General features: G+C 42.6%; 1 protein-coding gene across 1 annotated transcript; it reads right to left on the bottom strand.

The window, feature by feature from the left end:
- Positions 1-10,726: 10,726 nt before the first annotated feature.
- Positions 10,727-25,486, bottom strand: pxylp1 (2-phosphoxylose phosphatase 1). Its single transcript, XM_079246268.1, has 6 exons — positions 25,419-25,486; positions 21,829-21,964; positions 17,311-17,499; positions 15,671-15,797; positions 12,219-12,358; positions 10,727-12,123 (listed from the first exon to the last, which is right to left on the bottom strand). The coding sequence occupies exons 2-6, from the start codon at positions 21,908-21,910 to the stop codon at positions 11,102-11,104; spliced, it is 1,560 nt and encodes a 519-aa protein (XP_079102394.1). The 5' UTR covers positions 21,911-21,964; positions 25,419-25,486; the 3' UTR covers positions 10,727-11,101.
- Between the last annotated feature and the right edge of the window lie 2,217 nt (positions 25,487-27,703).

Genomic DNA, 27,703 nt, shown 5'->3' with positions numbered 1-27,703 from the left:
CTGACATAAGACACCCTCCAGGCCCTCCAAGATGTGGGATATAAGTTTCTGGAAGTGTTCCAGGGCTGATGAAATTCTGATTCTAGCCCTGTTGTCCTGGCCTCCTGGCCTCCGTCCTCCTCAGCTGGGCCCTCTGGACTTTCTCCTGGGCTCAATCTCCCTGGTCCCTCTTCCAGGCCCGCTCCACCGGGCAGTCTCTGGGCTCTTTTCTTGGGGGGGGTCCAGTGGTCGTCCCTTGAGGAGGGGTAATGTAATGGTATGTTTCATCTTGTGGTCTAGTTTCTGTTTTATTTTGCAGTGTTGTGTCTTGTTTCCTGTTTTGCGTTTCCTTTTGTTAATTTTCACCTGGGCTCAGTTAGTTGACAGATAACACCTATGTCTTGTTCTGTTTGTGTTTCTGTCGGCTGGTTCATTAGTTCTGTTAGCTTCCTATGTCTGCTTGCCTTCAGTGCTGTGATCTTTAAGTAAAACAAATAGTTTCTGCATTTCTGACTCCCATCTCCACATTCTGGCTCCAAACCTCCACCACACCCGCGACAACAATGACAACAAAAAGAACTGAAGCATGATGTACAGTCAGATGTCCCGTTCACATATTTGTCTCCACCCCCATGTATGCATTCCAAGAGCTGGCCTTGTACAACATTGCTGTTGATCATGAAATTTGATAGATATACCAACATGTCCATCATAGTGGTGTTTGAAGGATGGAGATTTAACATTTGTGGACCCTGACCACTATTGGTTGGGATATAGTAGAATGAGAAAATGTTGCTCCATTCTCATCTCTTCTGGAGTGACGGAGCCCAAAGGGCATGCCAGCTGTTTTCACAGTGATCCCCTTCGCAAACATGATCTAGTGTCTGACAGTTGACCCACAGCTACACGTATGTTCTGAGTTTCTGTTGCCATGGTTACCAACAAGCATTTGAACCAGTGCAGTAATTTAGAACAGTCGGTCTATTTGACCGGAACTTTTTTATAGGTGTCCTACAACACTTTTTAATGGACACCCTGTGACCACTCAAAATCAAATATTCACCCAGACCATGGTCAAGCATGCCCACTCTTTCACATTTCAACTTAAAGGAAGGTATGGAATGCTGGATTTGAGTCAGCATATTTTTTATTGATCAGACTCACATTGTTCACTGTCAAATGTACACTTGCATAGGCAACTGTTACAATACCAATGTTAAATAAGATTAATTCAAAATAATCTTTCTGCTAACAGGATGATCAAATTGTGTCTGCACGTTGACACACAGAAGTGTAGAAAATGATAAAACTGATTTTCTAAGTTGGGCAACAGTACTCTTTGACACATACATACTATGTTTAAATGTTGTTTAAAAAGAACAAAAGACATCTTATGTAAAATTAGATTAAATGTAAATGAAAACTTGATTTAATGTCGCACGTATGAAAAATGTATCTGTAACAAAAAAATATTCTCTATTTTTACTTTAGGATAACAAAATGTTCGTCCAAATATAAGGAATTCATCTCCAACAGTGTTCTGATCCAATCAGGACCTCCTGCTGTCTACCAGCTGAAACTAAAAAAAAAGACAAGTTTGGATCTCTGAAACAGAATAACTGTTGGTGAAAAAGCTGAAAAGAAAACCAATAAAACCATCTTACTAGTTGGAGAAACAGGAACAGAAAAATCTGTTCTGGTCAACATTCTGGTCAACTACAGTATGGGAGTGGGAGGATGAAGTCTGTTTTCAGATCATAGAGGAGAAGAAGAGAAGTCAGACATCAGATGTGATGGTGTACCAGATCTTTGGGTTTGAAGGTAAAACTCTGCCCTACTCTCTGACCATCATCGATACTCCTGGATTTGGAGACACCAGAGGAATCGAACATGATGACATCATCATTCAGAGATTATTAGACTTGTTTAGATCAGAGGATGGAGTTCATGAGATCAATGCTGCAGGTCTGGTGATGAAGTCCACTGATAACAGACTGTGTGATCGACTGATGTGCGTCTTTAATTCAGTGACATCTCTGTTTGGAAAAAACCTGGAGAAAAACATCGTAGCTCTCATCACACACTCTGATGGAAGGAAACCTGAAAATGCTCTTCAAGCTCTTGAAGCCGCAAACGTTAAATGTTCCAGAGACCAGAAGAATCAGCCTGTTTACTTCCTGTTTAACAACTGTCAGCATGAAGACCGAACAAATGATGGAAAATTCCTGGAAGGTGCAAATCAGCTATCACTCAGAGGAATAGAAGAATTCACATCCTTTCTAGCAACATCTGAATGTCAGAAACTGGAACAAACTGTGCAAGTTCTGAATGAACGTATCAGACTGACAGCCTGCATCCAGAACCTGCAGGACAGAATCCAACTGACTGAACTGAAACAGACTGAAGTTAGACAGATTCGAGAGACTCTGAAGATGCATGAAGAAGAGATGAAGAAGAACCAGAATTTCACTGTAGATGTTGATGAGGTCTACAAAGAAGATATTGATGATGGGAGTGGGTGTTGCAAGTTTTATCAGGGAGCAGTCTGCTGTAAAGTCTGTGAGGAGACGTGTCACTATCCTGGATGTACGATGGCCTGGTATCCAGGACACTGTGAGGTCATGAAACATGGCCGCTGCACTGTTTGTACCAACAAGTGTCCTGCATCAGATCATGTCAAAGAAAAGTGGAGATATATGAACAAGACCAGGAGAGTTCAGAAGACAGTAAAAGAAATGAAAGAGAAGTATGAAAAGAGTGAAACAGAAAGTCAGAACCAGTCGACTCTCTTGGAGAATCTTGAAGAAGAAATGAAGAAGCTGAAAGCAGAGAAGTCTCAGCTGCTGGATGAAGCTTATAAACATGTTGTCAGACTGGAGGAGATCGCCCTCAATGTTGATTCCGTCTCCACTTATGTCCACCTGGACTTCCTGATGGAGAAGATGAAGGAGGAAGGAGACACAGAGAAGGTCAGGAAACTGGAGGAGATGAAGGAGAGGGAGGATGAAGGAACCAGAGCAGGGATGAATTTTATGGCTGGAGTGCTAAAATCATCGGGTGGGATTGAAAAATAAAATTACAATTAAAACATCCTGGGTTTTTTTTTTTTTTTTTAATCTATTATAGTAATTTATACCATAGTCAGTGAGAATTCTAAAGACCACTGGCTGCATTATTTTTGCATAAACGCACAGTTCAGCAAGTTAAATCACTGTAATATCCCTCTGTTACGGTGCGTCACCATAGCAACGTGTTAATCAGCTGATTCAGATCACCTGATTTTTAACAGAATCAAGAGAAACACACTGTGGCATGGATTTTTAGGTGAATTTCATTATCTTTGGCTGAAATAAAACATTTGATGAATGGGAAGAGGAGTAGGGGTGAGCAACCCTCCGTTAGGGGGTGTCACCGTAGCAACGTGTTAATCAGCTGGTTCAGATCAGCTGTCTTTTAACAGGTGAATGAGAAGCCTGACAGCGGTTGTTCAGCATCAAAAGTACATCGAGGCCAACGTAAAATAGTGTCTATACTTTAGTACATTTAGCAAGTGGTTCAAAATAGAAATACTAATTAGTTATACAATGTTTTCAGTGGGCACGGCTCCTCCTTGTTTAATCCTTACTTAAAGACCACTTCACAATACAAAAGCTAAAACAGGAATGTTGAGATCAAATTTTTATTTGCAGGGTGAATTTTTTAATTCCGTAAACACAAACATGGGATCAGATGTTTCAACTCATCTCTAAGAAAGAAAAGGCTGAGTTCTCCTCTCTCTTCTTGGCTTATTGTTCTGAACAGAAAACTGGAAGCGACAATATCAAAATGTTTCTGATCAATTTTTCCTGAAGACATCATCCTGTTGCTTACACATTCAGTCTTACACAAAGTCTTTTCTTCACTGCTATCCTTTTATATCTGGCTACAATATCAACTTTAAAATATGTTAATAATCTATCTGGTCAAATTTAAACTCCTTGAAGACAACTTCAGAACTGTTCAGCTGGAAAAACTCACGCTGAACTGGATAAAGCAGCAGCTTTTCTTTCATTAATCTTCCTCTCTTGATGCTCCATCACTCATTAGACCGCATGTTGGATCATTTTGGCTTTTATTTTGGTAAATATTTCCATGACATTCTTGGACAAGCTTATAAAAAAATTTCATCCAGAGCTGCGTCTGTTTTCCCCAACATCATGCACTGATGGTGGAAGTCTTCTCCAGAACATCTCACAGAGTTTTAAAGGGATCCAGGTATAGATCCATGTGTAAGGATGAAGCCTGAACCGTTCTGTCGCTCTGAGTCTGGACCCTGTCTTCTTGGAACATGGCAGCATCTTTGTTGTCATCTTTTGATCTTAGAACATGAGGCTGAATCGGAAATGATGAAGCAACTTGGGATCAACAAGCTGCCGTCTAAGGATTTTATAGCAGGAAGAAGATTTCCCAGCGAGTCTCTGTGGAACAGAATCAGTCTGGACTCACCAGACCACATGACCTTTGATCTTTCAGCTTCCTGTAAACTGAAGTTTTTCTTTTTGTCTTTATTGATTATCCTGAATGATTAGTTTCTCTCGTGATGAGTCTAAAAACTCCAACTATGTTTAATCAGCCATTTATTTTATCATTATGTAACATTTGAATGTTTTCCTGAGAAAAGATTAATTGAATTCTGTAAGATTGAATATTTTTAGATTACATGGAGCTCTCCTTTTATGAAAACTCATCTGTTCTGAGTTCTGATACATTGCATTTTATTTTATAAGTAAAAAATGTTTTCTCCTATTAAGTATTGCATTACTGTGTTGTGTTTCACGATAAAATTAATCTTGAATAATGAAGGCATGAGGATCAAACCATAATCAGTCTATATGTATATTTGAATTATCCAAACATTTTCTTTCATATGGTTCAGTTTGTGTCCGTTTTATCTGTATTTATGTCAATACGTTGAAACAAATTATGCAAATTAAAATACTTACTGTACATCAACCTTTTTAACGTCACAAATCTTCATATTGATCATTAACTTGGATTTTTCAATTAAAGAAAACTGTAAACATTGTTCTGAGTCCTGGTGGATCTTTTAATCAGATTTCAACGTTTCCTCCTGGAAGATGGTAGATCAGCTTCTTCTTTCCAGGTCTGAAATAAATGTTGGACACTTCAGTTTTTTCCTACATTGATCTGATTGGTGGATGCAGGTCAGAAATATGAAACTTCTGAAACACCATGACCTCGGGATCTGTCTTCTGCTTGGAAGATCTTGAGTTTACTTACAGCCTCCCTGGTACTCGAAGCCACCTCTGCAGCAGATTTCATGGGCCACTCCTTTACTGACGTGGTCAGGAACCAAGGGCCCCTCTGCTACAGGGAGTCACTGCCAAGCTGTCCCGTGGAACACCCTGTTCAGTTCACCTCATCTGATTGCCACTCTACTATGGTTTCCACTCTGACAATCAGTACAACTCATTCCACCTGGTCTTCAACTAAATAACCCCACTTCATTCTCTCCCTATCCACCAGATTATCAGCACAGCTTCCTGCCCAGTTAAAATCCTGCATTCTCTGACTGCCTTCTAGAGTCCCAACCAGTTTTGATGCTCCGATCTCCCATCTTGCCTTGCCCTTACCGGATCCTTCCTGCCTGTTCTGAACTTCTGGTTGCCAACCTATGCCTTACCTCTGGACCTCAAACCATCCCTGTCGCCTTGATAAGTATCATTTGCTTCCGGATACTGACCATTGCCTGATCCCTGACCTTGGGGATTTTTCAGCTTCCCTCGGATCCACAGGACCAGCCCAGTCTTATCAGACACATCCCCTCACTTTAATAAAGCTGTTTTCTTTCCTACTAACATTCCTGTGTGTGGTTGAATTTCCGGGTCCTCACAGTCACCCATTACACCTTGTGCATGGGACTGTTTTTCTTTTGTTCCCCACAGTCTGCCATAGTGACGTTTCTCATAAATCCCTCTTGCTCTGCTCTCGTTGGTTTTACCACGTAAGTACATCCAGTACGTAAGGGCAAGGTGGTGGCAGTCATTAGCAACTAGTTAACAAGCTAATATTCCATTTTCGCTGTGATTGGTTTATCCTATGCCGTTGCGCTAAGCAACCACAGATAAAGTCACTCTACTGACCCAGCCCATTGGCTCCTGGATGCCGGCAGCGGATCCCTGGCTCTCTCGTCCAGGTGCTGCAGCTGGCAGGGTTTCTCTGGTTTCTCACTGGGGGTTCTATCCTGGGAGAATGCCAGATGTTTTAGTTTCTTCCTAAAACATAAAGTGTCCTTAATGATGTGCCAGTGAAATTCCCTCCCCTTCCTCTGTATTTTTGCACCGGTAGGTTTTGGGTGGAATTGGAAAAAAAAACTTTCACCTACAATCCATTCACACATGCGCACACACTTCCAAGAGACTCCTGTCTTTCGGTTTATCAAGGTCTATTCACTGTGGTCCTTCAGCACCACTATTCACAATGACCCATTCCAGCAGGACTATGCTAATTTCTATTCAGCCTTCTTTGAGGAACTCTAATCCTTTTCTTCTTATCTGGTTCTTCAAACAAAATTGTTTCTCATCCTTTTCCGATTCGTCTCCTTCACCGGTCTGGATCCCGTCAATCGTATCCTGCTGCAAGAAGGCAGAGATTTTAGCTAGCTAAGAGCGTGATTTAGCTTTAACCTACCTACCTCCGTTAACTGGTTAGCTCCTGTTAGCTCTTGGTTAGATTAGTTAGCTCCTAGCTACAGGAAGGTCAGGAGGTTGAGTTTCAGATCTACCTCTATGCTTATTTTTCTATTTTCCGGGAGAGACAGTACACATGACACTACCAAAATGTTGCAAGCGCCCAATCAGCTTCAATTTAACTCTACAGAAACCTACAGCTGACGTCTTGGAGGCTCTGCCCATCTTTTGTGTACAGTCTAGGCAAAAAATCGACAAAGTTTCTTTGCTGTTCTCTTCAACTTCTCCGGCTGCTTTTTACTTGGCAAGTTTCTGTGTCATCTTCTTTCCGTTCCTCTTCTGGTTTGTTGTTTTCCCTGATCGTCTGTCAGCTACGCAACTCAGCACTGCTGCTGCAATTTCTGATAGTATTGCTCTGTTTTCTGCGTCAAATGATGGATAACTAACTTAAAAACTCACCAATTTACAGAGCAGACATTGGAGACAGATGAAACTGTCTGTTCGTCTGCATATCCGTCTATTGTATCGTGTAGTAATATGCCTTAACTGCAGTTCCACCCAAAGAAACCTCATCACAACATGATATATAATCTCTTTTTAGTGTTGACTCTGTCAGGGTGATGTGTAGCCATAAGAAGAACCTGTCGTCTCCAATGTCCTGCCATCTAGGGGTTGACTTCCTCGCTTCTGTCCGAGCTGCCAGTCATCTGTTGTGCTGATATCTACTCAAACAGGACAAAGACTGATGCTGGCATCCTGGCTGTGATTGGAAAACGTTTCATTCCATTGGAGTGGACATCACATACAAAACCAGACAAAAAGCAGAAACACAAGCTTGAAGCTTTCCCCATGACCTGTCCTTATGCTTCTTACATCCACACACACACCTGTGATTAGCCAAATCTTAAGGCCAGTTGTATCAGGTGGAAGTAGCTGCTCCACCACCCTATTGTATGGGTCACATAGAGGTATCGGACCTGGAGGACAAGGCGCTGGTGCTCAGGACAAAAGGGGCGGAGCCATGTTGACCAGAGGGTTGCATCACAGGATGGGAAACAGCCTGTGAGGAGAAATCTGAATAGATTGATGTGACATACCTTTAGTTTGGGATGTGAACGGAAGTCTTTGGTTATGATGCAGCAGCTGCAGGGAAAGTGATTTTTTTTTCTTTTTAAATCAAGAAAGCATCAAGAAACAGCTTTTAAACACAAGACTGTGTGGCAGCATCACATGAGAAACCTCGGCTCAGCAGATGATGATTCAGTTGTGCTCTTCCTTTTGATTAGTAAATACCTTTGTATGGATGGGTCAAACCTAACATCCAAACACTGTAAATATAACTCACTGCTTTCTGTAGTTACCCTGCTGATGCTGAGGATTCAGAGGGAAGGAGGAGAAGTACTTCTGAAAACAAGCTGAATAATACATCTGCTGGGACTGGGATTATGTTTCTGATGATGATGGTGCATGGTTTATCTCATGGAGGTGAATAAGCACTCAAGGTTTTAACATGTAAATGCATTTATTAGATGAGTTTTCATGCAGCAACACTGACAAATAGGACAATGCAGATGGGGTGAGGTTTGTGGGGTTAATGCGCCATCTAGTGGTTCTGAACCACAATCACCCGTTGGAACATGCGTGAAGATAAACCTAGTCAGGCCTGGCTTGGTGACCATGATCCATCCCTTTAGTCCTGCTGCTACAGGCCAAGCCTACCAAGGGATCTCCCATGATGCACTGGGCTCCTTTCTTCTCTCTTTACTCTCAGTAGTATCCCTGGGTTACAGTTATACTCTATTTGATCCTCTTTTATGTCATTTCCACCTCAACTGGTCAAGGCAGAAGGGTGTCCTTCCTGGTTCTGTTCCTGATGGAGGTTTTCCTTCCTGTTAAAGGAAGTGTTTCCTCTCCAGTGTCACTTCGTGCAGCTGTAAGTAGACGATTATATCTTCTGGTTTTGTTAGAAAGGAAAATATTTCTGAATGATCTGATCATGGAGAATACATGCTGATGTTGCTACTCAGCAGCAGCAGATCAGAAGTAAAGATGGCTGCTTTTACAAACAGATGGGATGATGGGAGAACAGGTGAGGTGGTACACCTGGGAATTCATCTACAAAGTGTTTCTGGGGATTTTAAATGCAATAGATCTGAATGAATCTCCCTTATGTAGATGAGCACATCACTTCCTTCACTGGAATATTCACATGTTTTCTGATTATGAATCCCTGCGTTGTTCTGTGCACTCCATTCAGAATGGAACTGCCATCAGATCCAGTTAAGCTTTTATTATATTTTATTGTTCTTGTAATAAATGAATATACTTCCTTATATTTTTGACTACTTTATATAATTATTACTGCTTCTTTTCTTAAAAAAAAAAAAAAAAACATGTATTAAATGACTTTATCCTGTATATGTAGACATCGGACTTTATCTTCTATAAAGTATAAAATCCTTTGTTAAAAAAAAATCATTACATATGAACGCATCATTTGATTTTAGAAAATATCAGCACAATAAATCTTTAAATAATGTATAAGTGATCAGTATGCAGGCATAGCCGCAGTCGACAGTTTGCAGGTTTTAGTTGTTGATAAAATGGCTGCATGAGGATTTAATGACCAGTAAAGGAGCTTCCATCAAACACTGGAAAGCATCTAAACCTGAACTTCACTTGTTATTCAGCTGATTGTAACAAGTTAATTTATTACCTAAAAATTTGTGTTTTTGCATCATAACAACACTTCTCTCAGGAACTTATGGCCCCGAGTTACATGGAGACTTATAGATTTTATAGAAAGAAGTTACATAGAAAGATAGATATATATATAGTTATATGGAAACTTTTATATAAGTTATAAGTACTATAGAAACTTATTGATGTTTCTTTTAAGTGTGTTTTAGATGTATTTTAACACATTTAACAAATGAGAAACCCTAAAGTGTCAATGGAAACGGTAATATGTTGGTCTCCTAACATGGCAAACGAAGCAGCCACTGAGTTTTCATGCTTATTCTACATATGATGGATTGATGCAGATTATAATGGATTTGACTGAACCAGATTACAACAGCTTGCCAGTCCATCACAGGGCCACACAGAGACAAACAACCATTCACGATCACTCCTAGAGTAACCAATTAACCTAACATGCATGTCTTTGGATGGTGGGAGAAAACCAGAGGGCCTGGCTTGCAAACTCCTCACACAAAGACCCGTGTTTGCAGAGATAAACTCTGGAAAGCGCTTTCCACACAGAGGCCTAAAAACAGGCCCAGATATTAAAGTGATAAGCACATCTTACTGACAAAAGTACTTTTTAATGGTAATTTAAAATTTAAAGTGTCTCTATGATGCACATTTCAGTCTAATTTAATTTAATATCTAAGTTTAGAAGGGCAAGAAATAATCAAGCATTTCTCCACAAACCCCTTCATTTTATCTTGAATTGATCCTCTCCGATCAGCCTGTGTCAGAAACAAGCCAACAGAGAAAGCTCCGCCCCATGTCCTGCAGGCTGCGTCTGATTGGTCAACTGCCAGGAGTAGTTACACTGAGCAGTAAAGGTGGGCGTGGCTTTCTTCTCATCAACGTACACAACCTGGAGAAGATGACCAATCACTGAGTCCCTCCCCCGGGACATCACTAAAATTTCAAAGTAGAAAAAACTCTAAAACCAATTGTTTCTGTCGCCATGGAAACCAAATGTAGAGTGTGCTGGAAAACTCAAAAATGCATTTAGGTGATATAAAATGGCGTTGCTCACATGTCTGATGAGTCTTAAACTCTATAACACTGTAGAACACTCAGAAAACTAGAAATGGCATCACAGAGCCGCTGTAAATCATTCAAGGTGTTTCGGCTGCAGAGTCTCAGAAAACCAGTCGGGATTTAAAACAAACAGCATTTATTTCACTGCGCATGTGATGTACAGTATAAAGACGTTTTTATGAACCGTTTTTAGATCGATTGATAAATACAAAAGTAGAATTCATCAACCGTAGCACCAAACCCTCCGATAAAAAGACTGACCACCCAAACGTTGCAACGATGAGCCAGACGGAGGAGCGTGGCCCAAACTAACACGACTTTTCATACACAGAATGTTTCAGAGGAATGAATCATCCAACGCTGGATTTCCACATAGCGTTCCCTCTTTCCTGCAGGGACTTGGGAAGGCTGCCATCTTAAAGTTCCACGGTGCAATGAAATGTAGGAATAAAGTGACAAAGTGCTGAAGAGCTTCTCTGGAATAATCATTGATCAGAGATGCACTGAATGCACACTTTAAGACAGTTTATATCAGACTGGACGCGGTCCCTGTCCTTCTGCTTGGTTTTTAGGAATGTTGAGGATTTTTTACAACATGGGACACGATGAGGAGCTCTTTCAGAGGAAAATAAAGTCCAATCACCCGACGGCTGAGTTCAAGCAGGACGCCTGTAACAGGCCTCCTTGTAGGAAGTGGCATCGGCAACGCTGAACATGTCTCTCCTGACGAAGCTCAGGAAGTTTCTCAGAGGGCAGAGCGGCCGGCCGACGAGCCGGTTGTAGGAGCGGCAGAAGGAGGTGTGAAACGTCACATCTTCACCGTTGTACAGCACCCTGATGAAGACTTCTCCATCTTTCAGCTTGGACTTCTGGCCTTTTCCAGCCCTCTTCTTCGCCTCCATCGCAGGAGGACTCTTCCACAGCTCAAAGACCAGTCTCGCCGCGAAACGTGGAAACCTGGCGTCCTCCAGTCCGAGGGCGCTGAGTAGCGGGGCCATCGTGACGTCATGGGCTGAAGACAGGGTGAAGGTCTCCTCGCCACCTGCGCGAGGCTGACGCCCGGCCTCGCTGCTCATGGCGACGCGCTCCATCTTGGCAGCAGTTCGATTCAAGTAGGGATACATGGCCAGGACGGCGTATTTACGGTACAGCCCCACTCTCCTTCGATCCGCCTCGTCATCCAGCTGCTGCTGGCGAATAACACGCAGCTGCGCCACCGTCAGACACCCACCAGCTCCACCATCTCCAGTGGGAGCACAGGGGAAAGGAAGGCCGTGGCACAGGTGGCACAACAGCGAGTCTACAGGGTTGGCAGCTCGGAGCTGGCGGGTCAGAAGGCCCAAAGTGCGCGCCATGTCGGCGTAGGTCCGGTCCAGGTTGGTGTCGGCCACTCTGAGCTGATACTGCCTCTTCTGCTCCTCCTCTAAGTATCTGTTCCTGGCCGGGCAGTCGCACGCCGAGCCGCAGAACAGCGTGCTCCACTGATGACGCACCGTCAGCTTGGTCCAATCGAAGTCCGGGAGGAAGCCGTACAGGAACGCTAGCCCGCTCTGGAGGGTTCGACTCTTACTCGTCGTCTCCACCCAAACCTGACGAGGGGACCAATCAGAGGGGAGAAGACGGTGCTGTTTGTAAGCATGATGGAGGGTCTGCCCGTTACGGAGGTGCTGCACCACACCTGCAGGAGGAAAACAGCAGGTTTACTTCTAACTGTACAAAACGTTTTAAAACCTTTGGTGTCAGCTGAGCTCTCCAGCCGGTGTGGCTCAGTACCTGTCTGTGTAAGCTCTCCCATCTCACAGGAGCTGTGGTTGGGCAGACGGGGGACAGAACCCAGCGGGGACTCCCAGTGACCACGACTCGCCCGGCCCATGTGACCAATGAAGGACTTCAGCAGTGGGTGGGACGGCTCCCTGAGGGGAGGGGGAATCAGACATGACACAAAGTCCTGATAAACAAAACCATGACTGCTTTGAACAACTCTCCAAACATTTATGATTTTTCTGCAAAACAGCAGTTGGTACTTGAAAAAAGCTGTTATTTATAACACTGAGCAGTACTTAGAGACAAAAACCATTTTAACTGGTCCAGAAATAACAACCGCTGATGAAACATTAAAACCACGAGAGGTTTATTCATGGCAAAAACCTCTAAATGTACAGCTTTCAGGAAAAACCAAGAAGTTGTTGGAGAATCAAGATCTGCTGGACCGGAGATTGTACTGTGATTACACGTGGTTGTCATGCCAACCTTCACCATGAGGTGTCTCTACCTGCTCAGTATGTGTGGAGGGAAAGGTGGGGATGGAGGAACAACAGCAGACTGAAGGAGGAATGCAAGAGTCGATGATCCGATAGATTACAGATGTCTGAAGATTAAAACTCAGAATGGAAAATGTGTGTGTGTGTGGGTGTGTGTGTGTAGGGGGGCAGAATAGGAGAAATGCAGACACACAAACACAGTTTCAATAGTGATCAGTGAGTGTTCCAGGAACAAACATGACCCTCAGCGACACCTGCCCAGGTGTAACCTGCCTCATAGCAGCTAGATGTCCTGGCCTCAACGACCAAGACTGGATTAGAAGGGTGTGATGGATGTATGGATGGATGGATGGATGGATGGATGGGTGGATGGATGGATGGTTGGACGGACGGACAGACGGACAGATGGATGGATGGTTGGACGGACGGATGGATGGATGAATGGATGGACGGATGGTTGGATGGATGGACGGACGGATGGATGGTTGGATGGACGGACGGACGGATGGATGGTTGGATGGACGGACGGATGGATGGATGGTTGGATGGACGGACGGATGGTTGGATGGGTGGATGGATGGATGGATGGACGGACGGATGGATGGTTGGATGGATGGTTGGATGGACGGACAGATGGATGGTTGGATGGACGGACGGATGGTTGGATGGGTGGATGGATGGATGGTTGGATGGACGGACGGACGGACGGATGGATGGTTGGATGGACGGATGGTTGGATGGATGGATGGATGGATGGATGGATGGATGGATGGTTGGATGGGTGGATGGTTGGATGGACGGACGGACGGACGGATGGATGGTTGGATGGACGGATGGTTGGATGGATGGATGGATGGATGGATGGTTGGATGGGTGGATGGTTGGATGGATGGTTGGATGGACAGACGGATGGATGGTTGGATGGACGGACGGATGGTTGGATGGGTGGATGGATGGATGGATGGTTGGATGGATGGACGGACGGACGGACGGATGGATGGATGGACGGTTGGATGGAGACAGTGGTGTGAACAAAAAGCCCTCATTAGGTTCCTTGTTGCCAAGCAAAGCTTACATCCCAATTACATTAAGGGGGGATTATTCACAGGAGACGGGACAGAGAGAGGTCAGTGTGGAAGGAGGGGATGGAGAGATGAAAAAACGACAGGATTATGAATTACGGATTAACGGCGAAGGATTTCTCAGTCTTTTTTAGCTGGACGGCACGATACAGCAGAGAAAAGCTCCGATTACGACACAGACTGGGAATGTGACTTCGTTCCCAGCTGAAGACCCGCAGCTTCGTTAATATTCATGTTTCTGTACATTCAGACCTTATGAAGGGATTAAAAACATAGTGTGGCTTTCAGGCTCTCTGAGCTGAGAAATGACCATGAAGTTTAACAAAACAGAATGACAGTAAAAGCAGAAAGAAGCAAAGAGGAAGAAGACACAGCAGAAGTGGAAGAAACATGCAGGAGTAGCAGGGGTAGAAGAAGAACGGTAGAAGTAAAAGTAACAAACAGGAGCAGAACCACGTTATTTAAGTTTTACATGTGGAAACGGAGCGATGCAAACATCCAGCCTCCACCGTGTCTGACCTCCATTCAGCGAACAGATCAAGGACAGTAAAATAAGTAGCAGATATGACACACAGATCGGTGCTGTGTCCACACTGTTCCAGCTGTGAAGATAACAGTGTGTTCTGTCCAGATGTGCAAAGCTGGCGTGGCTGCAGTGAAAGCTTTGAAGAGAATTAAACTCACCGGTTAGACCTGAACTCGTGTGTGTGTGTGTGTGTGTGTGTGTGTGTGTGTGTGTGTGTGTGTGTGTGTGTGTGTGTGTGTGTGTGTGTGTGTGTGTGTGTGTGTGTGTGTGGCCTCTAAAAGGGATTCATCCCTGGGAATTTGATGACCATATGGACTTTTCATCTTCAGGATTTAATCCCTTTTCTTTTGAAGAGTGTATTCACAAGCAGAGCGAAGTGAACTGAAACTCTCAGAACATAAGAAATGAAAGCAGATGAGAGTATTTCATTGCAGCGTGCTTGTTTTATCCACCAGCATCCTCTGCAGCGGCTGCTCCACAGATCTGCTCACATCAAGCAAGATAAAACGGCTTCAACGGATAAGAGAGCGTGTGTGCATCCATCTGCACAAAGCAAACAGATGCAGCAGATCAGTGCTGCTGAAAAGTGCAGCCGGAGGCGGAGCAAAGACAGAGTGTTGTGTTTAAGTCTTTTCTCCTCACATGTCCCGACTCAAGGCCCCCGTCTGCTCCCTCGTGTACATAAATCACACTCGCTGCTCTAATACTTACATCTGTCTTTTTCGTTGCCATGGTTGTTCAGTCAGCTCATCCACTAGTGAGAAGTGCTGAGTTCAGAGCTCAAAACACCAAAATAAGAAGAATAAAAACTATTTCTTCACTATTCTGCGTTTTCCGTGTTGTTTTCTTCCTGTTCTTCTTCTCTGGTTTGTTCCTTTTGCGTGTCAGCTATACAACTCAACACTGCCCCTGCAGTACCAGTTGGTATCACAGGGGATGAAGCAGAACCAAGTCTCTGAGGCCAAACTGGACGCCAGGTGAACGTGTTCTGGCGTTCTGGTTCTCTGATGCTAGCATGTTAGCATGGCAGTTTGAACTACAGCCTGTGTGATGCAGCTGACCCCCGCAGTGCGATCGGATCTGCAGGGGTAACTTCTGCACTTTGGACCGTTTCTGTCCGACTGTTGCAGATTTAATTCTGGACGTGACTCACTGTCACCTTTCACCTGCAGTTCTGACAGAACAGATCAAATAATATGACGACACATCATCATAACTGTAATACTTCTGTACAGATGAACCGTTATGTCTCTGGAAATACTTCATCATTGATTAATGAAAGTCTCCCTAACGTGTTTCTGATAACATAAGAACGAAGTTAATCATGTTAATGAATCTATTTATTATCATGTTTACCTGCTGGTGGACAGGCTGCAGTCGATGGTCGGTCTCCTGGTCTTAGGGATGGAGTATAGTGGATATCGATCACCGTGGCGAATCATCACCTGGACAGACAGAAGCCGGTAGTCTGCAGGACTGTGACCTGTCAGAAAAAGTCTCATCAGCAAAAACAAAGTGGCTGAAAGGAGTCCTCCTTTCATTTTCTATACCGCTTAATCCAGTTCAGGGTTGCGGGGGCGCCGGAGTCTAACCCAGCAATCAAAAGAAGTGATATTTGTCTGTCTTATATTAGGGATGGGACTTTAATGTAGTAATTATGATGAATAACTACAAAAACATTGAACACATTTCATTGCAGCTGGGACAGATTACCCTGATGCACATGGCAGAGCTCAGCTAACGCCGTGTTGCTAACGTAGCGACTGGCGGTAAACCTAGCAAGAGTGAAGACCTCTTTAGCAACTCCATCTTTTCAACAAAAGGGACAAATCTAGTAGGGGTGGGGAATCAAAACGAAAAAACTCAAAATTAGGTATGTTTGGCTTCACAATTTTAAAATCAATATTTTTGTTATAAAAATAAAAAAAATATATGAAAAATAAAATAATCCATGATAAAATTTTTGTTGTCATTTTTATTGATCTTTTAACTTGTCTTCTTGGGCGTTATAGCAGCAGAATGATGGTCTGGCTTCTGTATTTTATTCTCATTGAAATCAAGAAAAATGACGAGCAAAAAAGAAAAAAGTTTTAATTTTTTTGTGTTTTTTTTTATCTACAAAAATCAGCAATATCAAAGAATTGTGAGAATCACAATTTAAATCAAGTCAGAACCCAAAAAATTGGGATCAAATCGGGACAAAAGCATATCGTCACGGCCCTTGTGTTTATCATGTAAAGCACTTTAAGCTACCTTTGTATGAGAAGTGCTGCATGAATAAAGTTTGATTTGATTTAATCTGAAATATCAAACTGCCTGGCATTCAGTTCGGCCTGGCAGGAGTTGTGGGTCAGCCAATGAGAACTCAAGAGCTGGGTTCAGGTGACAAGAAAACCTTGATGTTGTCATGGTAACAGATTTCTTCAACCTGATGATAAAACAAAGTGAATCATCAGGAGCTTTGTAACCACAGAAATGTTCATGAGGAAAGAACAGGTATGAAACGGCCGAAGATGGACAGGAAGAAAACCGTCCAGTTTAACCCCGTAACAGGGACAGACAGGACATCTCTCATGGCGGCCATTTTTCCTGGTGGCTCCATGCGTTTCTGAGGCCGACTGTGTATTTATGAGCCTTATTGGTTCATAAAATACAGCAGATCATAACACCGGACCACCTGCTTCATTTCTAAACTGCGTTTATGTGACTTCTCTCTTCTTCGACTGGAACAGTCAAACAAACACCAACTCTGGCTTTGTTCTCATTTTCTTTTGGAAGACAACTGTCTGGAGATCCACATGGAAGTCCGAGGTGTCCCACTTGCTTTTCGAGTTGTGAGCATGTTCAAGTGATGTACGCATAAATTACAAAAAGCGTCTGTTATTCAGACTCCGTCCAGAAAAACTAGTTCTGATTCTGACAGTAGAAGAATGGATCATCAGATATAAAAAAAGAAGGTGAAGTGTTCGAGTTTTAATGTTTCATGAAGGTCTCACCTTCCCAGGCCTGTTCGGTTCGGTTCGGCATGTTGCAGTAGCCGTAAGATTCCAATATGGGGTCGGGCTCTTGGGTGGGGGGCACTGGGAACACCCTTTTCCTACCCTTTCCCACAACCACGTCGGCTTTGTCCTCAACAACCTGGAACGACTGCTCCTCCGCCATGGGAGTGGTGGGAATCAGGTTCACTGTAAGGAGAAATGAAAATGCAGAGAAGATATAAAAACAGAAGAAAATCCATCCAGCAGAGACGTTACAGCAGATTTACTGCAGGAAAAGGACGACTGGTGGAGCGGCAGAGGAGTGGGGCTGCAGGACATCCCAGTATGTTCACACACGATGCTCAGAGCTTTCTATGGATGCAGCCTTAAATTAGATAAAGGAGGGAAAGTTTGTTATAAAAACACCAACATAAAGAGAAACAGGAGCAGTTCCGCGTGTACAGACCGCTCATGTTCTCATAATCAATCAGACGTAGAAAACAACACATCTGCTATCAGCTGTCTGTTCACTGACCTGTACAAAACACAGAAAATCTCATTTCTGCCATTACTGGGGCATAATTTGCTCTGTGTGGTCCAACAACCTGTCGGATGAGACACTAGTAACCATATAGGAATGGGAAACACATTTTCCACCTCAACGAGTGGCATGAAGAAAGTTTGGTGATGAGAAAAAACCCAACAAACCCAAAGCAGACGGATTTGTTTCCCAGTCAGGACTCTGAACTCCACGTAAACCAGACGGTATCAATGTTTAATAAAAAGAACCACATGGCAGTGTCTCCAATAAAAGAAACAAATGACAAAAGAACAGAAAACCCGATCACACAGACTCACCAAAGATGAAGAAGAAAAGCTGCACAGCAACAGCGGAGAGCATTTTAAGTGCTGCTGGAGGTCTGACTGGGAACACTGGAGCTCATTCATCACCGTAACCTGCCCCCCCCTCTCTTTCTGTGCCGCCTCTCCAGCTCCTCATCCACCCATCAGTCTGCACAATCAGGCCTTTGTGGCTCCACGCTGCACAACCCACATGCTGGACATGACTGGTAATGCACTTCTACACTACAAGCCACATTCACCCACACACACACCAAAATAATCACACACACACACCCTGTAGGCTGGGAAATGCTTGTTTTTTAACCCTTCGTTTGCATATTCAGCCAGCACTGTCGTCCGACTGATTGTTTATCCTTCTGCACTGTGGCTGTTACCGGAGGTTTCCACCAGGGGGCGCATTACTGCAGCGTTAGACTGGAAGGAGCTGCTGAAATTATAGGATGTAAAAACCATGAAAACATGGCGACAACAGAAGAGATGGGCTTTAGGATTATTTTCAGATCATAGCAGGAAATGTTTGATGTTCTTATTCTCTTAAACGTTTCCAGGATTTGAGTTTCCCGACGCGGTTAACGGGACGGCTCCTCTTCCTCTTCTGTGTTTGGTGTGTTGTGTAAACATGGGTTTCATAGATCCTTTATTTTAGGGGATTTGATGAGTGATATTATTTCCTTTCTCTTCTTTTCCTGCTTTTAATGTAAAACATTTTGTGCTAGATTTTTATTGTACATAAAAATGCTTTATAAATAATGACTGACTGATATATTTTCAGACTTTGTGTATTAAAAGCAGTAGAAATATCAAAAGAATGAGCTCCTCTCAGGAAGGACGTAAAATGCTTACTTATAATAAATATACACATGTTTATCACGGCTGCTGTGCATCTTGTAAAAGCATAAAACAGATAAAAACAATAGAAATGTGCAGATCCAATGTCCAGAAGCTGTCTGTCCACAAAGGACAATGTGGGATGGTTCAGATGAAAGGTTGGAATGGACAACAGATAATCCTTTTCACAACTTTAATCCTTGTTTTAATAAAAAAGAAAGGATTAAATGTTTGGACTTAACAGCTAAAATATGGTGGAAACAAGAACCGTGTGTGTGTGTGTGTGTGTGTGTGTGTGTGTGTGAAACGATAAACTTATTAAGCTTCTTTCTATGGTTTGATTCAATCCGGTCAAGAGTAGCTTCGTGTGATGATAATGGACCTGAGATGGGCAGAAGATTCAAGAGCAGAGGCGATTCAGCAGGTTTGACGCGATTATGGCGATCCTGCTTGGAAAGCAGGAGAAGAAGAAATGGAGTTTATTCTAACTAGAGTTGCAGACGAAAGATGTTTCTGATCAGAGATTTAAGTTACTTTTAGTTGTGAAGACGAATAAATTCCACCGCAACCATGACCGCGATGTCTACGAGGAAATGAACGGTACCGTCAACCGCTCCGGGTCGCTGGTATGGACCCTGCTTAGGGTTCCTGGAAAGGGTTACGTTTTGAGCAGAACTTCTTGAGCAATATCGAAGAGTCGTGAGAACTGCAAATTAAATTGAATCGGACTCAAAAAAAAAATCCTAATCAAATCGGGACAAAAGCATGTGGTAACAGCTCAGTTACCATGGTAATCTCAGCTCCTGCTTCTCTTTCCCACCGGTCACTTCGTCGATCGATGGCCCACCTGTAGGTTTTCAGACCCGATAGCCTTCTTGTGTGTTTTTGGCCCTCTCTGACCTGAAGCCTGCTTAGATGCTTTTAATCACCAGACCTGCAGCCCAACCGGATGTTTTTAACCAACCTGGACCTGGACTGGTCCTCCCTGAAGTCCCCAGTCCTCCCACCTTCCTCTGGATGATGGCGACCTCTGTCAGCTGAACAGGAAGCCGCTCTGGTTGCATTGAGACTTTAACTGAACTTACACTTTGCTTTCTATGATAGCAAAGAGCAAAACTAAAAAGTGGATTTGTGTTTTCTTGGAAACAGATTGGGAGTAAAAGGAGATTTCATGCTGAAGCAGATTAGCATCAGAAGCCAAATGGAAGAGAAACAGAACGGACCATCCATTAAACATGAGGAGCTTTTCCTGGATAACGGCTCGATTCCGTCTCAGAGTACGATGAAAAAATATTGACGGCAGCTTTTCTCCTCTAGTAGTGATCAGAAAAGAAATAATAATAAAAGAAGGGTGTTTTTGAACAAGAGAAATGAGAACAGCGTCTCTTGCCTGAAACCAAAGTAAATCCATTCCTACTCTACATATCTGCAGATTCACACTGAAACACCTCTAAAAGATGAAAAGTCTGAGAAACCAGAAAGAGGAGTTCAATATTTAAGAAGAGAAATTTTGCTTTCATCTCCTGGATGTTTCTTCACTCAGTCGATGAGCAACAGATCAGATAACCTAACAGCACGACATACCAGCGTTATATTCCCGCATGCAGGCCGGATCGATCCCAGTCTAATCCTGACACTCATGTTTTATTTTTTCATTATTTTACTTTTAAATTACAGGTGATTTATTTTACAGATTCCACCTTTTGTCTTCAATCCCCTTCACAAAGCTTGTAAATCCCACCCACTGCAGCTCCGGGCCTTTTCCTTGGTTTTCCCTGGATCCACAGCTCCTGGCAGGAATACTCGGACTGAACGCTGACTTATGACGTGATGAAGGAATGAAAGAAAAAGATTTTCCCCAAAACTTTTATTCTAAAGGCCCATTTCTGTTCCCTTACGTATGTGTTGGTGTCCATTACAAAGAGTGTCACACGTTGCATACCTCCATGCATCCTTTACGTTGCCACAGCTGTTTAGTCAGATCATCCACCAGTGGGCAGTGCTGAGGTCAGAGGTCTGACACCGGTTAGCGCCGCTATAAAGTCTTTACAACCATCTTAAACACAACAAAAGAAGAATAAAACCTGAATGTCCACACTCTTACCTAACTCTGCATTTACCACACAGGCCTGCACTATATGGCAACACGACGCACTGCAGCCATTCTGCTGTTGATTCAAGCACCAAGCTGGCTATTTTCTCTCTTCGTCACAGATCACGTGACTACCAACTGTCACCACGGCAACCTTGACGCCTTGTTCAAAATCTAACCCAAACTGGTGTGAAAATATTTTATTTTCTAATAATGTATTTTATTCTTTGTTGCACATTTATTCAACAAATAAGGATATAAAATGATCTATAGTTGTTTTTTAACCTGCTTTGATGTTTGTGTCACTTTGAGCTCCTGCCTGCAATGCATTGTGGTCTATATTGACCCATCTAATGGCCATCGATGCTCACTACTTTAAGATGCATTGTGGGTAATTTTGAGTGCACTACTTTTTTCTTTCTGGACATTCTGACACCTAGGAAATGGTGTGAGCACCATATAGATCACTATGTCGGGAACAGGGTGGACATTCAGACACAGCCGGAGTGTTTAGCTCCTCTCTTCTCTTCTTCTGGTGTTTTTTTTGCCTTCTACTTCTCTGGTTTGTTCCGTTTGCTGGTTGTATGTCAGCTTTACAACTCCAGAGGTATTCCTGTTTTCTGCGTTAAGTGACAGACCAAATAATAAATGATAAAACTCTCCGTCTGTGTGTCCGTCTTCTGCATGGAGTGTAAACAGGCCTGATGTTATGGCTTGCAGACAGTGTGGACATGTCCAGTAGTTAAACTTACAGAACTGGAGACTGAGACTGACGATGGCCAGCACGGCCCCGCCCACCACCACCAGAAGGATGAAGCGGTTACGAGCCAGCATCTTGTGACGGCGCCGCGTCCATCATCCATGGAGGTGGAGGCCCATTCTGGCGACCTGCGAACAGGAAAAGGTTTTTAAGTCCATGGGAATAAAACGATGAAGCCCGCTACAGAGCAGCCCAGATCTCGACCAATAGAAATGCTACCAGGTATGTGCAGCTGGTTTCACTTTTATATTAAGTACTTTTATTCTGAAATTCTGCTGTCTGGGTTTATACTTCCTATTTGTGAGGATAAATATGAACGATGGGACACAACCCAGGAGCACCACTGTGATCAGCGGTGATCCTCCACGTGGATGAAACTCCAGCTGCTTGTATCACTTATCAACCTGCATCGACGACATATGACCTGGACTAACTTATCTGTTTCTCTCCGCAGGACGAGATTTTAATCACAGCGTAGACGCTAAACAACGTTCAGTGGAAACACTTGCAATCATGTTTGTGGTTTGCTTAAATTGTTGGCTTTTATTTTGTAAAAAAAAAAAAAACTAATGGAAGCGTCAGGAGAAAAAGTGCGTATATGTTGCCTTCTTCCTTTATTATCACTGTTCCAGTATTATGTCCCAAACATCTGGAGGTCAAAGCTAGCTACACATTGTTCCTGTGTTTCTAACTTCTCTGCAGGTTAAAAAGGTTTTATGATTTAGTTTCAAGACAAGCGTTCAAGTCCAGGTGGAGGTCCTGTCGCCTTTCCAGCCGTTTCCTGGCATGTTGGATTTATTCTGCAGCGGTGGTCACTTTTTACATCGTTGTTACGTTATTTTGTTATGTTGGCATCATGAGACTGAAGTAAATTTAACCTAAAAAGCTACCAAGGCCTTTTAATGAGATTTAAGACTTTTGGTTTTGTGAAATGAATTAAGGAATAATAACTGTGATTATTACAATGTCTTAATTATTTTTCTGATAATAATCAAAGTAGCTAAAGTAGTAGTAGTTAAAGTAGCTACTACCTAATGGGAAACACTAAAACCCGGCCGGAGCAAGTCGGGCTGAGGCGGGTACTGGTGGTACAGCCCTGGAACCAGTGATCATACTGGTTGCATTTTTGTTGTTGACAATCTGTTTTTTTTTTTGGTAGTTTTTAACCTGCAGACCGATCAACTCGTCTCCTGTTAGAAACTTCTTTTACATGCGAAATGAAATAAACGCTGCAAACTTGCTGAATAATGAGACCAAAATAAAGACAATTACCGATTCTAGTCTACTTTTCATGTCTGTGTATTCATTTTGTTCCTCTGGGAACTTTTTGTTCAGTTTCTCCAAAGTAAACGCGTTTTGTTTTCGCCTGCAGTTCTACTATTAAAGAAACATGTAAATATAAAGAAAAGCGTCAAAGATTTTTTTCCTTAAACATTAATCTTACAAAGAAAAACAGATTAAAGTTGAATGTTTTCATTATTAAAATGATTATAACCATTAGTGTATTGACTCTTATACATGTCTGTCTCACCTGAAGCAGGTGGATCACATGACCAGTAGAAAACAGGTTTTTTTAAGCACTTTTTTTTTTTTTAAACAAAACTTAATTGAAATGACAAAAAAAAACAAACAAATTATTAATGCAATATTGAGCAAAATAGGTACAATAAGTCAATGCAGATATCAATGCAACAAACAAAATTAATTAGAATTCAGCTTGAAGTAAAAACAAAAACATGAGAGGATACAATTTTATGCGACAATAAAATATAAATTAGAAGTTATGAAGAGGAGGGATCGACACAATTAAAAATAATTTCATAAAAATTGAGAAGCCTCATTTCTTCATGTTTTTAAGGAGTTTCAGAGATTTAAAAGTGAGTTAATTTCTATTTGGAATAAAACTGGATTGAAAATCTAACCTATGACATCACTAAACCTGTTCAGATGTCTGTGTGTGCGTGTGTGTGCATGTGTGTGTGAGTGTGTGTGTGCGTGTGGGGGGGGGGGGGGGGGGGGGTTCAGAAAACCATGAAGCTGGGAGTAAATGCAGCCCTCCCAGTTAAACCTACCATTAGCTGGTCTAAAATTATGTCCAGCCAGCACTGGAGGAGGAAAACTCTGCATACGTGGAAATGTTCGCGCTTCCTGGGACTTTTTAACTGGAAATAATCGCCTCATATGTCACCAAACTCCAGTCAAACGTTTCATGGCGAGGTGAATAAAACCAAGTTTAAAAGCCTCGTTTGGTCAACTAAACATGTTTAATTACTGGTTATGAGGACAGACGACCAGAACCAGCAGGAGAGATCATATTTCTCCAGTTTTAGCCTCTCTTCATTGGCTGCCTGTTGAATCTAGAATAGAATTTAAAATCCTTCTCCTTACATATAAAGCCCTCCACAACCAGGCACCACTATATATCAAAGACCTCATAGTTCCTTATATACCAAGCAGAGTACTTCGTTCGCAGACTGCAGGCTTACTTGTGGTTCCTAGAGTCTCAAAGAGCCGAGCAGGAGGCAGAGCCTTTGGTTATCAGGCCCCTCTCTTATGGAATAAGCTCCCAGTTAGTGTTAGGGAAGCAGACACCCTCCCCACCTTTAAGACTAGGCTGAAGACTTATCTTTTTGATAAGTCCTATAGCTAGGGATGGTTAGCATCCCTTAGTTATGCTGCTATAGGTTTAGACTGCTGAGGGACATTTCCTGATACACGGAGCTTCTTTCTCTCTCTCTTATTTCCCCCCCAATAACAATAATGTTGCATCATTAACATGTATGTCTCCTGTCTCAGCAGGTCTCCCTGGCCGGGAGTAGCAGTTCCTGTTGTCTGTTGTCTTTCTGTCCTCTTCCCCCCACACAGCAGAGGCAGATGGCTGCCTGTCCTGAGCCGGGTTCTGCCGGAGGTTTCCTTCCTGTTAAAAGGGAGTTTTTTCCTTCCCACTGTCGCCAGTGTGCTTGCTCAGGATGGGAGATTGAGTTGGACCCTCCAACTCAATCTGTTGGTTTCCTTATACAGGTTATTATGAATTGGCTTTCATTATGTTTTCTTCTCAGTCTGTAAAGCGTCTTGAGATGGCATTGCCATGATTTGATGCTATATAAATAAAGTTGAACTGAATTGAAAGACATGCTTGGCTGGTTGGCATCATTTCCACCCCCCAGTTAGCCTCCATGGAGAATGGAGTGGCAGAAACACGCAAATCATTCCTACAAGAACAATTCGTCTGGACTGAGCTGTGATGATGATGATGATGATGATGATGTCCTGACATCGTTTCATCCGCCACAGGCTGCTAGTTAACTAGTTAGCTAGCGTGTGTGAAGAATAACTGCACCCTGATGACCAGCAGCAGTGTTTTCATCGTGATGTTGAGACTTTAGCACATGTAGTGTCTCCCTACTTGTTGCTTGCATAAGCAGCTGAGACGAGTTACCGCACAGACACGTAGCTTTGTTCTGCACGCGGAGAATGAAAATGTCCCATCAGAGACTTCACGGATCAAACAAACAAAACGGAGACAAAACAAAACAAACATCCATCATCCTCCCCGATCGATGTCTGCTTTGTGTTTCCTACCTGCAGGAACCGGACTCTGACCCACAGACAGCAGGAATTCCCAGTTAAACCCAGCGCTCCGGTTCTCCGGTGACTGGCCGCGACGTCAGGTCACGTGACGACATGCCGCACTTCCTGTGGCGGATTTCAAAATTAAAGACAAGCGAACAAAGTGTTGGTGGGGGTGCGCAAACAAAGCTTCAAATTGTGCAAAAAATAATTGAAATGTAGCTTTTATAATAGTAGTAAAGGTATTTTTTTTAATACTGTCTACATAAAATCGGACGATATCCATATTACCCCTCTGACGCATATTTCTGAATATGTTTTTACAAATGCTTTCTTTCTTTTTTTTATTTTATTTGTCCTTCTATATATTTTACAAAACAACATATAAAAACAATCAAATTTACATATGTCTATTCTATAGTTATATCTGTATAGTTTTCTTTTCCTAAACACCACATAAACTGGTTAATTATTGGCAGTGCAAAAATAATTAAAAAAAAAATATTTGTAGATTGTTCAACATATGAATTAAATTAGATCATGAAAAATCATCTGAGCAATAAAAAGTGTTCTAGTTTTGCTTTGAGAACAAAGACACAGATCTTTCAATAAATTCATTTTATTATACATTTACCTAGTCTTTTATTTTTATTTAAGAAAATTTCCTGTGTTGTGGAAGACTTCCTGTTTTTTTTGTCTAACATGCCACATCATGAAAACCCTACTACACAGTCTGTTATTGGTTTTCAGGACTCATGAATTAAAGGCTTTAGGGTGGAAAATGTCATTAACTTCCTGCTTCAGAGAGCACACTGTCATCTCGACTACTTAAGCAGCACTTTAAGGGAGACGTTCTTTAATTTTTCAAATGAGAAGCTCCATGAATTTAAAGAGGATACCTCCACAACCGCCTGGATTCATGATAACCTAACAAATAGACCACAGTTTGAGACTCAATGTGTGTGGACGAGATGGAGGCCTGACCTCTGAGATGGAGGTCAGAGCACCACAAGAATCTGTGCTATCACCATTTTTTTTTCACAATGTACACCTCAGACGTCCAATACAACTCTCAGTCCTGTCATCGGTAGAAATACTCTGATTACTCTGCAGCTGTATGGAGTATCAGTGATTGACGAGCAGCTGAGTACAAAGAACTGGAAACACTAGAAAGAGCTCACCGCATCTGGAACACAAACAAGAGTGATGATTGTTGACTTCAGGCGAAAGGAGAGTAAACAGAGTATATATCCTGGGAGAAGGTGGAGGTGGTGGAGGAATACAAGTACCTTAAAGTTCAGCTGGACAACAGACTGGACCGCAACACAGAACCATCTATAAGAGAGAACAGAGCAGACTCTACATCATGAGGAAGCTGAAATTCTTTAATGTTCGTACCAAAATGTTGAATATATTTGATAAATCTGCTGTGGAAAGTTCAGTCAGCTTTGCAGCGTCTGCTGGGAAAGGTGCATCAGAACCGGAGACTTATGATGCAAAAGTTCTGGTTCTGTTCTGAGGACTGATCTGAAGCCAAGTCCAGATGCTGCACGAGCTGCTGGACTTAACGAACAATTTTTTACATCCTCTACACAACTCAACGAGGAAACAGCCGAGTTCAGTCAGAGGCTTCTTCATGTACAGTGTAAGAACAAGAAAAGACAGGAGGACATTTGTGCCAGCAATCGTTAACCCCAAGACTCGACTGAATTAAACATGCAACAGTAGTGAGAGATGTCCACATATAGTTGTTAAAATATACTAAACGAAGCCTCAAGACCTTTCTTTCTCAGTGGGAAAGTCGTACATTAAGTCAGAATACAATTTAAATTGTTAAAAAAAATATTTTCTCACCTTTCATATATTAAAAATATTCTTTGCAATGAGAAGTGCTTTTAATTTCTTGTCGCAGCAAGAACAACCCGAGTTCCAGTAAATGTATCAAAATGATTTTTATACTCCCTCTGACCGCAGTGGTGTGGCAGCTACCACATCACTTTATAGCTTGAGGGTTGCTAGTTTGAATCCGGAAAGGGGCATTTATTCGTGGAATTTGCATGTTCTCTCCAGGTTCTTCAGTGTCATTCTACAGGACGCTAAGTGATTTTAAATTGACCCTTGGACTGAGTGGGAGTGGAGACGCATCCAGTGTGGATCCTGACAGCAGCTGGTATAGATTCCAATCCCCACAACTCTGAACAGGACCCTGAACTGGATTGGATCTGCAGAATGAATGAAGGTAGTTTCTAAGGAAGTGAGTAGAGTACCCTCTAGTGGTCCAATATGAGAACAGCAGC

The sequence above is a fragment of the Telmatherina bonti genome (genome assembly GCF_933228915.1).
Source record: "Telmatherina bonti genome assembly, chromosome: 9".
In the NCBI taxonomy this organism is placed as follows: domain Eukaryota; kingdom Metazoa; phylum Chordata; class Actinopteri; order Atheriniformes; family Telmatherinidae; genus Telmatherina; species Telmatherina bonti.
Note: the sequence above shows the minus strand (reverse complement) of the source record. Positions and strands in the feature narration are given on the sequence as shown.

Coding starts and splice junctions, on each gene's coding strand:
- pxylp1 (XM_079246268.1), bottom strand. CDS start 21,910: ATGCTGGCTCGTAACCGCTTCATCCTTCTGGTGGTGGTGGGCGGGGCC. Junction 15,798..17,310: donor AACCGAACAGGCCTGGGAAG/GTGAGACCTTCA, acceptor TTTTTCTGACAG/GTCACAGTCCTGCAGACTAC. Junction 12,124..12,218: donor GGGAGAGCTTACACAGACAG/GTACTGAGCCAC, acceptor TTCCTCCTGCAG/GTGTGGTGCAGCACCTCCGT.